An 18,018-nucleotide genomic window follows, 5' to 3' on the forward strand; every position below is an offset into this window, starting at 1 on the left:
ACTGGCGAGAAGTATGGAGACAAGCAACACTCTAAACTGAGCAAAGGAGGCTTAGGAGGTTCTGCCAGCCAATCCACTCAGCCCAACTCTAGTACTTATACAAGCTTTCTATTAATAAATTCTGGGAAGTTACACATAGCAGTGTGTATAGTTTGGCTCTAGTAATCACTATAATCTCTCAACCCTACACATCTTTAAACTGCACATACAACGCTTGAAACCAGGTCTTTAAATTTTTGTGATCTGAGTAATACAGGGATTTGGAAACCACAAGGAAGACTTCTATAGCATCTCCAAATTCTACATCACTGGAGGTGTGAATGTATCTTTATTCCTTTCAGCACTTGTCATCTTGAACAAGATTTTATAAATATACAGGATTGGTTGGAAAGCTGCCCTCTTTATTACCAAATCATACATCTTTTTGAGATGCTTTCCTGCCAATGGACAACTTGATGAGACTCTTAGCTAAAACAGGCCACTATCTTACAAGGTAGACTACCATACAGCTTTTGAAAGTCCTACTAGAGTAACTTCCCTTACTCCTAAATAGTAATTTTTCTGGTCCCTTACCATCCTCTTATATAAAGCATACAATTTTAAGCACAAAGATACCCAGTTGCATGTAGAGCTGCTGCTGCCGTACAGAATTGATTTGATTTGTGAAAATTTTTAAAACCTACTCTTATCACTTATCAAACTAATAAAATTACAGAGTAAATCTTTAAGGGAAGGGTGTTTCTTAGTTACAGGAAAGGAATTCCAGTATTCAACAGGAAACAGTCTTGAAACAACAAACAGGTCAATTTTTGATAGATTAAAGTGTCAAAAACACATGGTGAATGATAAATTAAAAGCTAGTTCAGGCAGAGAACTAAACTAGATCTGACAGTTTAAAAATGGGCACCAGATTTACATACTCCCTGTGTTCTTTGTGCACCAAGATCCCATTGTCTCTTCCATGTTTACTGTAAATCATATTCTTGAATTTTCTTACATGTAAACTTAGGTTGCCAACTCTGGGCTTGAAAATTCCCAACAATTTGGAGGTGCAGCCTGGGAGGGCAAGATTTGGGGAGAGAAGGAACTTCAAACGAGATATAACACTACAGAGTCGACCTCCAAAGCAGCCATTTTATTCACTAGGACTGATTTCTGTAGTCTGGAAATCAGTTGTAATTCCAGGAGATCTCCTGGCCCCAACTGGAGGCTGGCAGCCCTAATTCAAGCTAGCAATTCAATACCTAATTCAAGCAAGCTATGGCTTACTGTTTTCTTCCTGGATGGTATTACAGAGGACAACCTAGCAAGATCTTCCTGAAGAAAATGCTGAGATCCTTTAATAGGATATTATTTGCATCCAGGAAAAGAAAGTGAAAGAAGGGAATGTAACAGCTCTAGGCTTATTCTCATAACATCAGATCATAGCCTGGCTTAACATCTGAAACAAAACAAAAAGAGAAACCCAACTTCTCAATAAGTACAGTACCAAGTTTTAAAAATAATATTCAAGACCAATAAGCTTCAGAAAATAATATCTTCAAGAGACAATCTACAGGCATTAACAGAACATGGGAAGACAACTGTAAACTCTCACAGATCACAAAGCATCTGATGTCTGCACAATATTATTTTGCATTCATATACACAGAAACTTCAATCCATATTGTTTACAAAATATAAAACATACACTTTTACAAGCCATATTTTAAACAGACTCTAACTTCTCTTCTCTGAAGGAATTTTCACCCTACCATAAACATTTCTACAAAATTATAAGATACTTGAGATATCTAGCAATCTAAAAGAAAACATGAAAAATACACACCTAAGATTAACTTACTTTAAGGGCTTTCTGTCATGCAGCTGCATAAGCAAACCTTTGTCAAAGCCAAGCTATATGTGTTAATGAAATACAGAGGGAGTTGTAGCCTGTGTATCTTAAACAGCAAGGACAGTATTCATTAAGGACCAGGTTGATTCACCAGTTGTACTACTTCTAAGGAATGCAGAACATCAGTGAAGATCTACCTTTTTTTCTCTATGAGATACATTGCTAATATATAATCAGAACATGCTTCCTGTCTTGAATTCAACATCACAGTTGTGAGCCAATACTGAACTGAGCATAACATTTTAGAAAATACTACTAATTAGTCAATCTACTCCTTAATGGTACTGCCTTTGCTGTCTACATTTACACCTGTATTTCATTGGCACTTATATAAAGACGGTGAAGTGGGTCCATACCTTTATTTATTTATTTATTTATTTATTTAATGATTTATATCCCGCCCTTCCCAACAAGTGGCTCAGGGCGGCTTTATTTCAGCAAGACCCTAAAACAGGTCAGATTCAGTTCTTTTGCTACTTAATGTTTGATTACTAAAGGCATCTCATAAAAGTCAAGAAGACTAAAATATTTATTAGATGGTTTTTAAAAAGCTATAAAAATAGTACATGTTAGCATGCTTTAGGTAACAATGTCCATTTCTTCTTTTGGAAAGGGTTAAAGTGGCTTACAAAAATACCAAAACACAAAAAACAACTAAAACAAAATAAATTCCGGGTGAATCCTGCTTACAGGAGGTTGCAAGCAGTCTGTTTCCTTCCTGCATGGTTCCTTGTGTGATTTTAGAAATATATATTGAAGTTTTACTTTTATACAGATGTAAAAGTAAGCACTTTGTAGATGGTAAACACTATTATTTGCAGGTATAAGTTTGCAACTATATTTCAATAGCTTCTATTTTTTTACATCTGTAGACAGTTGCCCTGAAAAAAACTATTTTGTGAAAAGTGTTGGATTATGGTACTTGAAATTTCTTTCTCTTTTGATTTTGTTCCATATAGTACTCCACCAGATCTTTTGCTTACTGAATTTATTGTCTAAAGTTCTGAACCAACATAACTAGTAGCAGGCTTTTTAAAACAAAGACAAAGAAAACATGAAAAGAAAACAAACCAAAATCACTGCTAGTGAACAAGCCTAATTAAGTGAAGTTCTCTTGGTTGGTCTCACTATAGCTTTAGAAAGATGAGGTTCATACCACACTGACCAAACTTGTCTCCAAAGGGACACTGCAGAGCTGGAAAAAGAACAGAGAAGGGCAACCAAGATGATTAGGGGGCTGGAGCTCAACCCATCTTCCGGCCTCCGCAGTGCGGCTCAAAAAGCTACCACTTCTGAAGTGGTAGCAAATATCTGAGCTGCACGCCAGTTGCCTCCTTGGCGTCTGGAAGTGGAAGGGCACAAGTGAGGCACATAGGCAGTGTGAAACCACCAAGCCACCTCAAGTTGCATCTAGCTTTTTAAACAAAAACTGTTCAGTGTGCATGAGCGCATGTGCATTACTACTGAAAAATTATGGGGGGAAATGTGATGGGAAAGGTGCGTGACGGCCACCCGAACACGCTCATGTCACTCCATGGATGGGATGGGGACGGCTTGCGGGGGAGCGTGTGGAGGCTTCAGGACACCTCCCATCAGCCCCAAAATGTTTGTCTGTTATCACCCAAAGAGAACTTTTCTCCCTCTCCCAAAACACTAGAGTTTGAGGGCATCCAATAAAACTTCTGGGTAATAGGTTCAGGACAGACAAAAATAAAGACTACTTTACACAGAGAGTGATTAAAATGTAGAATTTGCTGCCAGAAGATGTAGTGATGGCTACAGGAATAAACAGCTTTAAAAGGGAATTAGACAGATTCATGGAGGATAAGTCTATCAATGGCTACTAGCCATGGTTACTGAGGGGAACTTCCACATTCAGAGGCACTAATCCTCTGAATCCCAGAGCCAGGAGGCAATGTCAGGGGAAGGCCTTGGCCTCTATGCTCTGTTGTTGACCATCCAGAGGATCTGGTTGGCCACTGTGAGAGACAGGACACTGGTCTAGATGGACCATTTGTCTGATCCAGCAGGACTCTTCTTATGTTCTTATGCCTGATCTGAAGTTCAACACTCACTAGAGACTTGACAACTGCATTTGTTTCTTTACAATTTAAAGCTGAAAGCTGAGGGCAGTTTGTAGATTTTACAGGACCCCAAGTTATGATAAAGTCCTATGGACAGCAAGCCTAAGAAATTAAAATATTAGAGAAAAATATATCTTCAGTCATCATCCATCAATAGTAGCTAAGACAGAGATTGAAGACATTAAGGAAAGGTGATATAAATATATAGGATGGGTAAAAACAGGAGGGGCCAATAATGAAATAAGACTCAGGCTCCAAAGGGTGTGCATGTGGTTGAAAATATAAATGAGTTCTATAATGGTCAATTTGGGAGGGGTGGGAAGAGGGAGAGGGGTGGGAGGGAGGTAATTGATGGATCTGTAATATGAATGTAAGATACTGTAGGAATGTAAGATGGAGAAATAACATGAGTTATATTACACAATTAAAAAAAATATTTGCAAAAGTAGTAGCTAAGATAAACATGAGTCCCTATGCAGCTCTCCTGAAATTATGGTTGCCAGCCTCCAGGCAGTGGCTGGAGATCTCTTGCTGTTACAACTGAGATCAATTCACCCAGAGAAAATGGCCATTTTGGAAGGTAGACTCTAAGGCATTATACCTCACTGAAGTCTCTCCCTTCTCCAAATCCCACCTTCCTTAGGCTCCACTCCAAAAATATTCAGGTATTTCCCAGATCTGGCAACCCTACCTGAAATGCAGAGGAAAAGGTGAGCTGCTAAATGATACAGCAGGTATCTCATACACTTTATGAACTAAGATAGGCAAATGTTTTGCATCACTAGACAACCAGATTCTTGTCTACTCCTTCAAACGTTCAACCATAAACCAAAATGAAAACCAATTTTGACAATCAGCAAGTTTTTTATTTGTTTTAAGTATAAGGACACTAAGTGGCATTTCAGATACCCTAATGCAGGGATGTCGAATTCATTGAGGACCGGATCTGACATGAATGAGAACTTGTTAGGCTGGGCCTTGTAAGGTTGGTCCAGGCCATGTCAGGCCAGGTCATGTGTGTACCTATTTAAGATTAGGTAGCTAAGATATAAACTTTATAAAGGACACAGATCAACACCATTAAAACATGCTTAAAACGTTAGTACTCATTGGTCTTAAAGGTGCTTTCTTTGTATTTCTCCCATGGGATCCAGGGAACTGGGCAAAGGAAGCTCTGGCTCTTTCCTTCCTTCCCCAGGGGACTGGGGGAAGGAGCCTCAGCCAATAGAAGGAAGAGACACTTGGCTCAATTGCTCTGCTGAGCGATTGAGAGCATCTGGAAAAACAAACTCTGCCTCCTCCCCAAGGCAGGAGCCTCAGCCAATGGAGAGAATAGAGGTTTTCCTCTGCAGCTCCTGTGCGATTGAGCAAGCCTTGCAAAGCAAGCTGTTATGCAGAAGGAAGCAAGAGGGAGGAGAAGGAAGCAGATGACAGCCAGTTGTTTGGGGGCCTGATAGGAGCCCTCCAGGGGACTGGTTTGGCCCCCGGACCACATGTTTGACACCCCTGCCCTAATGTAATGCATGTAAGGTTCTGAAAAACTACCCGTGGAATCTAGAATCATCTTGTAGAAGACTGGACTAAGGACACTCTTTAAAATATTGGTTTTTAAAAATATGCTGTACTGTGTTCCAGACATGCTACTAAATATATTTAGATTACTGTATAACTGCAAATTTGAGACTCAAACTAAGTAATAAAGTCCTCTAATATTCACAGAATAAGATTTTTTTTTTAAAAAAAAGAATCCTAAACAGAGTTTTAAGTAATCCTTTCATCAAATATCTTTAAAAGTTGAAGCTGCCAATTCAATATGCAACAGAACAAAGTTAGAGTCCAGTGGACCAACAAAAGGACACACAAAAGCTCACCCCTTGAATTAAATTTTGTTGGTCTAAAATGCCACTGGACTCTAACTTTGTTCTTGTTGTTTCAGACTAACATGCCTACCCACATTGATCAATATGATATACAGGTAGTTATAAAAGTTGCTCTGAATCTATGAACAAGCCACTTTTAATATTAAACTTCACCATAAGCAAGAAATGCAAGATAACATGGGGTGGCCAAACTGTGGCTCAAGAGACACATGTGTCTCTTTCATATATGTTGTGTGGCTCTCAAAGTCCTTACCTCCCCGTCAGTCAGCCTGGAGAAGGCATTTCTCTCTTTAAATCACTTCTCCAAGCTAAGCCTACCAGTGACTTGGAGAATTAATTTAAAGTTAAAGGGGCTTTCTTTCTACCTCTCCCTTCTCACATCTATTTCCTTTTCCTTTTTCCTTCCTGCCGTGCAGCTCTCAAACATCTGACATTCATGTTTTGTGGCTCTCAAACATTTGATGTTTATTCTATGTGACTCTTATGTAAAGCAAGTTTGGCCACCCCTGCTATAGATCTTACATTGCAAGATATGACACAAATTTACATTTTTGTACATTTTTGTATTTCATCAGTAAAAGCAAAGTGTCCATTTGCAACATTAAGAAGCCTAATTGAAACTTTCATTCAGCAAGCATTCCTCCAACCACTTACCCAACAGCAATCCTACTTAAAAGCATGAAATGACAGAACAAACTCACTTCAATAGTGCTTGTGGCTTCTTAATTATACAATACATTCTGAAGTCACCAAAATGAACAGAACTCGTCTGGAGAGCTTGTCTTTTGCTTATGTGACCACTTCCACTGATTTAAACCTCTGCACAAACTGTACCCACATGACTGAGGCTTTACAGGATTAGCATCTAAGCCCTGAGAACTTTCCCTGTTTAACAAAACTCTATTTTATTAGCCATCACAGTTGCCAGCTGCCTGGAGATTTTAAAAGAAGTCCTGTCCATTTACTAGAGGCTTAGTGTGTGGAAACGGGCAGCTGAAGCTTTTCATGGTAAGGAAGTAAAAAATAAATTACTTAGTGAATATCCTGTTAAACCCCAGTTAAAGCGACAGGACTTTTTTTTTCTCCATACAATTAGCAACCCTGTTAGCAGGGCTGATTTATCCAGAAGGCACAGTGCCTAGGACCCACAAAAATGTTTTCTATTTATTTTAAAATCAGAAGGGAAAAATGAACATTTAGGTTTGAAGAAAATGTTTTAATTTCTTACATCAAAAAAGAATAAAAAAATTAAGACACACAATAATCTTATTAAATTTTGCCTAAAACGAGGGGGGGGGGTAAGTTGAAGTATTTAAAGTCATATCAGAAATAATTTAAATATTAATATTATTATGGTGGGAGGAGGCCACAAAGGCAAAAGTGCCTAGCATCCACAAAAGTTATAATGCAGCCCTACCTATTAGCTATACACATACCTGAATCCAGCTTCCGCCGGAAGAGAGTTCAGACCACAGTACTACAGTACTGTATTTACTTACATATATACTGAGAGTTCTGTGGAAGCCCTGATCTATGCACTCCTGTATGCAGAATTGGATGGAAGCTAGGTGACCATAAAGAAAAGGGCATTTTCTTAAGTAGCACTCAGAGTTTTTATCTGATACAGGCCTCAGATTCAGCAGGAACTCACAGGAACACAGCTCCTGAATCTTACTGATGCCCCTCCCTCCCCACCTACCTACCTTGTCCACTGAATAGTAGGTGCAGCTGCATAACAATTCCTGGATTAGGAGAGTGGGCAGCCAGTCACCAGGAGCTTTGCCATAACTCCAGCAGCCCTCATTAACCCATGGAGAAGCCCACACCACCCTTTCTCCACTTCTTATGTGATTTTGGGCGGCAGGTGGCTTGCTGGCCTTTTGATGGCAAGGAGAGCCTCAGGTGAGTGAGGCCTGCTTGGGCTGGCTGGGTCTCTAGCCAGCCCAAGCAGGCCTCGCTAGCCTTTCTTGCATCAGGTTGCTTTTGGCTGGTGGGGGGATTATGCTAATGAGTTATGCTAATGAGCTCCAGCACCTATTTTTCTACAGAATGACCCCTGATCTGATGAATACCTGCTTTTGTTTTCATTGTATAATAACAGCTGCTGCTTTTATTGCTATTAATAATTACTTTTAATTTACTTTTAATTCAGGCTTCAAAACAAATTAAAAGTTGATTCAAGGTTTCTGAAGCCAGGAAGGTTTCAATTGTGCTCCAGTCTGAAGAGAGAAGGGAGTGAGCGCATGAACTGAATTCACACCCATCATAAACACAGGTTTTGTTTGCAGTGAATGAAAAAGCCAGTGCAATGAGGACTTTAAAATAAAAGAAAACAAATGCAATCAATCTAACACCAAAGGTCAGGGAAAAGGTACACACTGAGGCGATCTAAAAAGAAAAATCCATTGCTTTTTAATAACATGTTTACCATGTAACTAACACATGTAACATCGTCTAAATATAAGTATATGAAAATAAGCAAGCACTGTTATTTAGAGCACTTCTGACTTACGTCTTAAGTGGTGTCTTCTTCTTTTTTGCAGATTTGTTGACACAATCCCCTTCCATTCCATTGATTTCACTGGCATTAGCTGGTATATCAAAAGAGGCTGGCGATTTTGTGGGAGAGCTGGCTACCTTTGAGGAAGACTTGAAAGGGTCAATGGAGTCCTCACACATATCTGGACTGAAACTATATGTTGCTGCAGTTTGTTGAGGCAGTTTAGGAGACTCTTGCATTTTGGAAGTAGAAGAAAATGGATTGAAACTGGGATCGTCCCATTTGTCAATATCAAAAGTATAAGAGCCTTTGGAGACAGGAATGTCATTTGGCTCACCAGATGCCTTGGTTGGAGTGGTAGCAGTGTTGTCAAGTTTCTCCACAGGCTTTTTAGGCTTTGGCCTCCTGAGTGGCATTTTAGCACCAGGTTTTTTGCCCACTTTCTTAGGCAGAGAAACACTTTCTTGTTGCTCTTCTCCACTGCCTTTTTCTTCAGAATAATCAAATTCCAGTCTAACTGCTAAGCCTTTCACTGGTGAATCTTCTTGTCCCCCAGTGTCAGATGGAGTCACCTCCACAGCCTCTGGTGCAGTTGAAACAGCAAGGGCTTTCTTGCCAACAGGAGGAGAGTTTGGTACTTTGTTGTCTCCAGTACTAAATGCAGTAACTTCTTCAGAGTTATTAGAGTCAAAAGGATGTGCTGCTTCAAGAACAGAAGGGGCCTCCTGTTTCTCAGCAGTGCTTTGGGAAGTCTCAGTGCTTTCAGGTTCAGTAGGTTCCACTCTCTCTCCAGATGTCTGTTCCCCACCTAGGGAGGCAGGTTCCTGCTTGATTTCAGATGGTTCTGGTTCTTTCACTGGTGGAACTTCTAAAGATTTTTTCGCCAATTGCTTTTTCTTTAAGGAAGCTGGCCGAGGCTTCTTTGTTCGTTTAAGAGTACTAGAAGCGCTGCTTGAACCAGTGCCAAAAGTATCTGTTGCTGAACCCACTGTCTCGTTATTACCAAGAAAAGATGCTCCATCAAAATCACCAGCTTGTAAGCTAAGGGATCGAGATAAAGTAGATCTGGAAATTGGAACAGAGTCTGTGGACTTTCTCCGGACATGTGCCTTGGCGTCACCGCTTCTTGAGTCCAGAGAGCTGGGATCCACAGTTTGCAAAGAAGCTACAATCTCAATGTTATCAAAGTCCAGGTTGTAAGCTCCACTGCTAGCAATGGGCTTGTCTTCATCAAAAACTGTAGAAAATGAATGAGATGGAGGACGGAATGGACTTTCTTCAATTGATTCACTATGTGAAACTTCAGTTATTGATACTGTGTCAAAGCAAAAACCTATTAAAGCAAAAGAGAAAGTGGTTAGTGTCCAATCTGAAACAGATGGGGGTGGGGGGAGAAGATGAATCACATGGAGAGATTCTGAAAGGAGTTATTTTCCCTTTCATGTAAATGATCAGGTTCTTGGTGAGCTTAAAAATCCTGAGCATAACATTCTGTCCTTTTTTTCCAGAGAACTACTATGAATCATGTTAATTCAAGAAGAAAGAAAATAAGAGAAAGAGGAAGGAACAAAAAGGAGGTAATTCCTCCCTCCACGGCCTCTGGCTCAAAAGGAAGTTTTGAGGCTCAAAGGAAGGTTATTCAAAAATTGTTCTGAACAAGTTTTCAAAAAGTAAACAGATAATTAATTATTAAGAATTTGCAAACCACCAGTATGCTACACAGCTGCAGCTCTGAAGTATACTTAAAAGGGTGTTTTGTTCAACATAAACTCACCCCATAACTACATCATTAAACAAGAGGCAGATTATAATATTTGCCCTCCCTTGAACTTCCTCAAGCTCTCACTCAAGTTACATGAGGAAGGAAAGCTTGATCTGAGCTTAAGGTAGAGTGAAAAACTATCATTTCTGCATGATTTTCTATAAATCCCATGGAATCTTCTGTTTCCTAATAAGCCAACACTCTCTGCTACATTGTTTGTTGTTGGAGGCAAAAAATATCACACTAATTATCTCAGGATTGCAGCAGAACAATCATAGAACCATAGAGCTGGAAGGGACCTCCAAGGTTATCTAGTTCCTCCTCCTGCACAATGCAGGAAATTCATAGATACTTTTCTCCATACAACCCCAGAGACCCCTGTTTCATGCCCAGAAGATGGAAAAACAAACAAAACAAAACAGGATTCCTGGCCAAACTTGCCTGGAGAAAAATTGCTCCCGGACCGCAAAGTGGCAATCAGCATTTCCCTGGGCATGTAAAAAGCAGCCACTAGAATAAACACTGATGCAACCCTTCCTGCCCTCCTTCTCATGATCTGCCCAAGTTCACAGAATCAGCATTGCTGTCAGATGGTCATCTAGCCTCTGTTTAAAAACATCCAAAGAAGGAGAGCCCACAACCTCCCAAGGAAGTTTGTTTCACTGAGGACTGCTCTGTCAGGAAGTTGTTCCTAAGGATTAGTCAAAAATTCTTGATTTAATTTCAACACGTTGGTTCTGGTCTGCCCTTCTGGGGAAACAGAAAACAACTCCACACCATCCTCCTTACGACACTGCTTCAAATACTTAAAAATGGTTATCATACCATCTCTTAATCATCTGTTCTCCAGGCTAAACATACCCATATTTTTCAATCTTTCCTTATTAGACTTGATCTCCAGACCCCACACCATCCTCATTGCTCTCCTATGGACATGTTCCAGCTTGTCTATATCCTTCTTAAACTGTGGTTGGCAAAACTCAACACAGTACTCTAGGTGAGGTCTAACCAGAGCAGAGTACCAAAGCCATACCATCATTTTGTGTGATCTAAACACTACTTCTGTTGATACACCCCAAAATTGAATTTGCCTTTTTAGCTGTCACCATGTTCAGTGTGTGGTTCACTAAGACCCCTAGATCCTTTTCACACATACTATTGCCAAGACAAGTCCCCCCCATCCTATAATTATGCATTTAATTATTCCTACCTAAATGTAGAGCTTTACATTTATCCCTGTTCATTTTCATTTCATTTTATTTGTTTTAGCCCAGTTTTCCAGCCAGAAACCAGAAGGTGAATACAATTATTTCTTCCAAATGTATGAAACTCCACCCATTACAATAAATTTTACTGCCTGTAGCTCTTGAGTTCTGAAACCTTTTGGGAGTGCCTTCTAGCTGAAACTATAAGTAAAATATAGCAATCCCTATCTTGCAACTGGAAACACGCAAAACTTACAGTGTACCTTAACAGATATGTAAATATTTCTGAAGTACTAAACCAACTCCAATTTCATTGTGTTCATCTCTTTCAATGAACTCTGTAGGAGATTATTAGTAGTTTAGCAGATTATGCAAGAGTTTGTCTAACGCTATCCCACAAGTTTCATAGCTAAGAAGAAATCTGAACATGGGCTTTCCACATCCAACATTCTATAGATGCCTCATATTGGTTCACATAGATCACCACCATTGTCTCTACACATGCAGTGTCTCACACACACACACACACACACAACCAAAGGCAGAAACAACTGTATTTTGCCATCAAGCAGAAAATTTAGCATATATGAAGGAATCAAATTACAAATACTTGGCATCCTTGTTCCTAGCAGTCAGCGTTCAAACTTTTGCTGACTAACCATCCTAAACCCTTTCTTCCCTGGCTATTATTTTACTCTGGATGTAGCCCACTAAAGTCTCATACAGAGGCAAAACAAAGGATATTCATAGTGCATTTCAATATTCTAGTGGGCTATTATGATAATCAGACTATAGCTTAAGATCCAGCTTCTGGCCTAATGTATTTACACAGCAACAATTAAATAAAGCATTGCCAGTGGTGAACTACAGGTTTCTATTAATGTTAATGAAAGGAGGGAGTAAGTTTTATGTACCTGAAACAGCTTTTCTCTACCTAAATTGTCTGTATCTGTTTCTATCACTCATAATTCTTTGCAGATCTACACATGAGTTTAATATACTAAATGCTGCTGTTCTGCAAGCAAGCAGCTCTATTGTTCCATTCCACATTGTACAATTAAATGTACATCTGAAACATGCTGTACTAAGAGCAACTCGAATTTTGATAATGTAATATTAATTGGGAAGGTACCAAAGCGCTGTGACATAGCAACTAGAAACACACAAGAAAGGCCACAGAGGTTATTTAGGTATGAGTACATCTTGTGGGATATGACGTTTTTAAAACATTGCATGGCAGATCCCTCCACTCCGATATCTCAAATGGTTTTTGAAAACTCATTGAGTTTAGAAGTTGTTTTCCATGTATGTCATGGGTTGGGGAGCTTTTGTACAAGAAATACTCAGCACTTCATTAACAGTGTAATCTCAGGTGGGGGGGACCAAAATGGCTCAGGGTGTTGTGCCAGCATATCTCAGAGTTACACTGGTGTAGCCTGGCGGCTCATGGGCCTTCTCTGTGGCCAGCTACCAAAGAAATGGTAGAATACCTACTGTTGCCTACACAGAAATGATCAGGCCTGGGGGCATGGCAGGAGTTAGCCCCTTATGCTGCTTCAGCCCATGAACATCCAACACCCCCTCCCCAATCAGTATAAAGTTATATTTGCACAAATGGCCAAGTGGCCCACAGGTAGCCCTTATAATGGAAAAGGCAAAGTACACCCCACCACTGTGGTCCCACTCAACACTACATAAACTCCAGCCAGAAGACCCCACAGCTCAGATGGCAGGATTCACAGCTTGGGACTGTCTCTGAGGCATCTGATTCAGAGCATGCAATATTACACTTTGGTGGCTGGAAATGCAGAGGGAGCACTTAGCACTAACATCCAAGGGGGAAAGCAAACATGTTTGCTGTGTAACTAACATGTTTCATTTCAGAACTCGTAAAGTTCTTCAGAGAAACACACCAAAGGGGTGGCCACATACTGACAGGCAAGTAGGGGCAGGGAGTCAGAAGCCTTGGCCGATGATTCTGCACCTGCCACTTCTTTTCCCCTCAAATGCATTCTAGTTGCTGCCTTGACTCCTCTAGCCAAGGAGACTGCTGTGTGCATAAAGCAGCCACCAGAGGGGGAAAAAAACACATGTGGCTGACCATACCATTTCAAAATGCAAAGTAAGAGTTGTTATGCTTATAAATATATAAAGTCAAAACTCCATGGATGATATGAAAAGCTCACCCAGGGAGAACTGGTCTGCAGCTTAGGCATTTGTCTGATGTGGTAGCCCTCCGTGGGGATAAAGAATGCTTTAAAATCTGGCCCCACTGGTGGACCTTCTGATGGCACCTGGGTTTTGGCCATTGTGTGACAAAGAATATTGTACTGGATGGGATGCCAGCATGATACAACACGGCTTCTCTTCTGTGTTTCCCAACCCATGGGACAGGACTCACAAGTGGGTCACAAAGTCTGCAGAAGTGGATTATAAACTCTTGAGAGCTTATGGCAGCCATTTCCTTCTCACCTGGTGCCCAACAGAACTCATACTGAATTTCTGAGGTGGAGGAGGTGGAACGTTACAAGCCAGCTAGCCATCCAGAAGTCCACATTGAGCAAGGTTGAAGCTGCAGCTTTGCCTGGAAAGCAGCACTTATACTTTATTGTAGTAATAGTCAGCTGGCTCCATTGTCCCCATAATTCCACCCCCCTTTTTAAACCAGACCCCTTCTCCCCCACTTTCCTTTGATGGTAATGCCACTAAGCTGTTTCTCAGTAATCAACATGTTATTTAAGATGCCATTTATCAGCCATGCCAGCTGTTGCAGGTACAACAAATGGCCAAAGGAATTACCTTTCCCTGATGCTGCCATTCCTTTATGCTGTTGTTTGCTCCAGCCCTGCTTGGTGTAACAGCAGCTCCCAGGAGTGTGTACAGGAGGGTGCTTGTTGGAGTGGAGGAGGGTCATGGGCAATAGTGGTGAGATTATTAAAGGAGAGAAACAGCAGGACCAAGCTATTCTTGGCTCACTGTCTCTGACTGCTGGGGACCTCCACAGTTTATGTAGTTTTTCTGGCCCTACCTCTTCAGTCTTCTGGCAAGAAAGAGCTGATGCAGGGTGGGGTCTACGTGGTTCTGCTTGCTGCCTATCCAGGGGGAGGATGAGCACTTAGCAGCTGTTAGTTATGATACTACATTTCAGTATTAAATATAGTTAACTAAGGATGCTTTGCTGATTCTTAAGCTACTGACTAGCAACACTGCCTTCTTTAAACTGTAATTTCTCTGGATGAGGTGAGGTCTGTGATCAGTGTGGCAGCACCGCTGGAAGAACAGAATGATCTTCTCAGACTTTCCTCTCATATTAGTCTGTATTATTTTTCAATCCAAGAAGGATCTCTTGGATGTGCTCCCCGTGAGTGCATCTCACAAGCTTAAAATGGCAGCTTCATTCCCTCCTTCACATCAGCCATTGACAGTCAGAATGTGGGGACTCTGATAGGATGTACTGGTCTGAGCTGATGATCAATAGAAAATAGAGGGTGCTTAACTGTCTAGAAACAGACGCATTTCCCAAGCAGAGAAATGTGCCATTGAAGTTAAATGGAATGGGGAATGCTTTTAGAGGCTGATTCCTCATAAGACTTGCTGTGCTCTCGCACTCCTTTTTCCCGCGGTGCTCCGGCCCGATTTTGCACACACTGCCTCGGAGCTGCAACTTGCCCCGCCTCTTTCCCAAGTTCTCTCTGCGGCTTTGAAATCTGGTTTTCAGGGAATCCTACAGCCGCGGCGAGAACTTGGGAAAGAGGCAGGCAAATTGCAGCTCCAAGGCAGCATGTGCAAAATCGGGCAGAAGCACCATGAGGAAAAGGGATGTGAGACTGCAGCAAGGCTAGTGGGGAATCAGCCAGAATCTTTCAATGTAAATGAAATAACACAAGAATCTTTCAATACTAAAACAGTATTATAAGAGAGAGGAGCTTCATTTTTCCATAGCCATTTCCCTATCCAGCTTCATTTTTCAGATCTGAAGTTTCAAGTAGACAGGGAGCAACTCAAGTAAACCCCAACCTCTTTTCCATGTTTTGCTTTCTCAGACTTTTACTCCTCTAGCCAAGGAGACTGCTATGTGCATAAAACGGCCACCAGAGGGGAAAAAAAACATGTGGCTGACCATACCATTTCAAAATACAAAGGGCACAAGACTATTTTGTAAGAAAGCCCCACTGAATGGGTTTTACTTCAGAAAAACACAGAAGCAGAGGGGGATTTAGCCTCACCTGTGTCTATCTAGGGTTGCAGCCCCTGCCCATCCCATTTACTTCTCTAAAGTAGAGTCTTTTGGGGCAACTCCCTATTTATACAAACGGTGAAATCAATAACATTATGGTCACTGCTCCCAAGCGGCGCAATCACTTTTACATCCCTCACCAAGTCTTGGGCATTACTTAGGACCAAATCCAGGATCGCCCCACCCCTAGTAGGTTCTGAGACCATCTGCTCCATAGCACAGTCATTGAGAGCATCAAGAAACTCAATCTCTTTCTCTCGACCAGAACACATATTGACCCAATCAATCTGCGGGTAGTTAAAATCACCTATTACGACACAGTTTTTACATTTAGCTGCTATCTTTAAGCCGTCCATCATATTATAATCGTCCTCTCTCTTTTGATTTGGTGGGCGATAACAAACTCCCATAGTTAAATTTCCTTTTGGGCCCTCTATTTCAACCCAAAGCATTTCTAAAAGGGAATCTAATTCTCTGACCTCAGTCTTACTGGACTGTATATCCTCTCTGACGTACAGAGCCACCCCACCTCCAACCCTTCCCTCCCTATCCTTCCGATATAACTTATATCCAGGAATCACCGTGTCCCACTGATTCTCCTCATTCCACCAAGTTTCTGAAATTCCCACAATGTCTATGTTTTCTCCCAACACTAAACATTCCAATTCACCAATTTTACTTCGAACACTTCTAGCATTTGCATACAAACATCTATAATTTCCCAGGCAAGCTAGGCCCGCCACCTCCCTCCTGCCACCTCGAGACTCTGGCAGACAGTCCATACTGTTTGTCACCATCACAGTGGACAACTCTGGTCCGTTACCCAGTAGAAAAATAGCAGCCAATCTTTCATCTCTTTGAGACGAATCCTCCCGAACCAGAGACAATTCATCTCCTGTCGGCTTTCCCCCAAGACCTTGTTGAATCATGAAAGCTACCTGATCTGTTTACTATTTTTCTATTTAAAATTTAATTTAAAAAATAGCACCAAGAATTTATGCATCTCTTACAAACCTCTGTCAGAGTACTTCATCCTATTTATGTCCACTCAGAAGTGTCTATTTTCAACAGGGCTTACTTCCAGGAAAGAGGGCACAAGACAAAAATCTGAATTCATATGAAATTCTTCCAGGACAATATTGTTGGTAAAAAATACTTAACAGTTTGGACCAACAAACCCTCCCCTCAATAGTACTAGAAACATAAACTGGGGATATACCTCCCCACACAAAAGATGATTTACAGGTTCTTTTTCTGCTATATAATCCCTCATATTTCTGAACTAGAATAGGTGAAGAGTTCTCAATGGAATGAAATGGATTGTTGTATTTTATTTTGTTTTAGCCAATGTTGATTTATCGCTGCTGTTTGAAATTGTCTTGGGTCCCCTTTAGTCAAAAAAACCCAACCCCCAAAATAATTCCCTGTATGCATAAATCATTCTATACCTAGCAAAACCGACATACTAATCAAAATTCAATGGTCAAAATAAATTATGCAAGTTAACCATTTGCTCATACTTACTTTCTTGCATAATGCTGTCTATGTTGCACACTAGCCCCCATCTACCCCTCCTACAAATCTTATTCAGCATCATAACTCCTAACTCTTCATTCTGAGATTCATCAGATATTATTCATTCTTTTTAGTACTCATCATATTGAGGCCAGAAACTTGAAATATTTTCCAGATCCATCATTTAATGATAATATTAGTTCAAATGGGAAGAGCATTTTCCAGGAAACAGCTGTCTTTGAGAGGGTGAAAGCATCAATAAAAAGTATTCACTACAACTGGTTTAGATTCACTAGTTTCATGCCACAACTGTGCCTCTAAAATGATTCTAATAGCCTATTTGGTCTTGCAACAATTACATTAGACACTGCATCCCATATTTGTAAATCTTTCATCTGGAATTGCCTTCGCAAATTCATTTCTGCCATTAAATAATAATAAATGCTATCCCGAATCATTTGAAGTTCCCATATTAGTTCTCCTGTATATGCCTGCCATAGTGTTTGGAATAATTTCAATAGAGGCAGACATCAAATTATTACTAAATTATATATAGACGTACCTCTCTCCAATAATTAAAAAAATCTACTAGATTAATAATTTGGATGAATGCATATGGACTACATATGAATGCATATGTTCTAACTACAGTTTAATGTACAAGTTTTGGAAAACAAAATCTTCTGCTAAGAACATCATTATGGCATTTCTGTAAGAGTCCTGCTTCATGTATTCATGCAAAAAGGAAGGGAAAATCTTACAGAGAACTAGTACAGGAAGACATGAACAGCCAGACAATGCAGCTTTGTGGCTTCAGAAAGCTTCTTCAGATCCTGCCCTCTTGACACCAGAAGCGAGTCAGAAATGAGAAGAATTTTGCCCTTGCACTTCAAAGCGTTCGCAACAAAGTAGTTTTTTAAAAAACCTCTTAAGACATTTAA

The 18,018-nt window shown here is 40.5% G+C and overlaps 1 protein-coding gene across 10 annotated transcripts in view; it reads right to left on the reverse strand.

Moving 5' to 3' along the window:
• Window positions 1-18,018, reverse strand: part of TACC2 (transforming acidic coiled-coil containing protein 2) — a 211,028-nt gene that overhangs the window by 52,613 nt on the left and 140,397 nt on the right. For all 10 annotated transcript variants that reach the window (XM_060241487.1, XM_060241490.1, XM_060241486.1 and 7 more), the window contains one exon: window positions 8,371-9,691. In XM_060241487.1, coding sequence (XP_060097470.1) covers window positions 8,371-9,691 — 1,321 coding nt within the window. The remainder of the gene's footprint in view (window positions 1-8,370; window positions 9,692-18,018) is intronic.

The sequence above is a fragment of the Heteronotia binoei genome, chromosome 6, assembly GCF_032191835.1.
Source record: "Heteronotia binoei isolate CCM8104 ecotype False Entrance Well chromosome 6, APGP_CSIRO_Hbin_v1, whole genome shotgun sequence".
NCBI classification, from domain to species: Eukaryota; Metazoa; Chordata; class Lepidosauria; order Squamata; family Gekkonidae; genus Heteronotia; species Heteronotia binoei.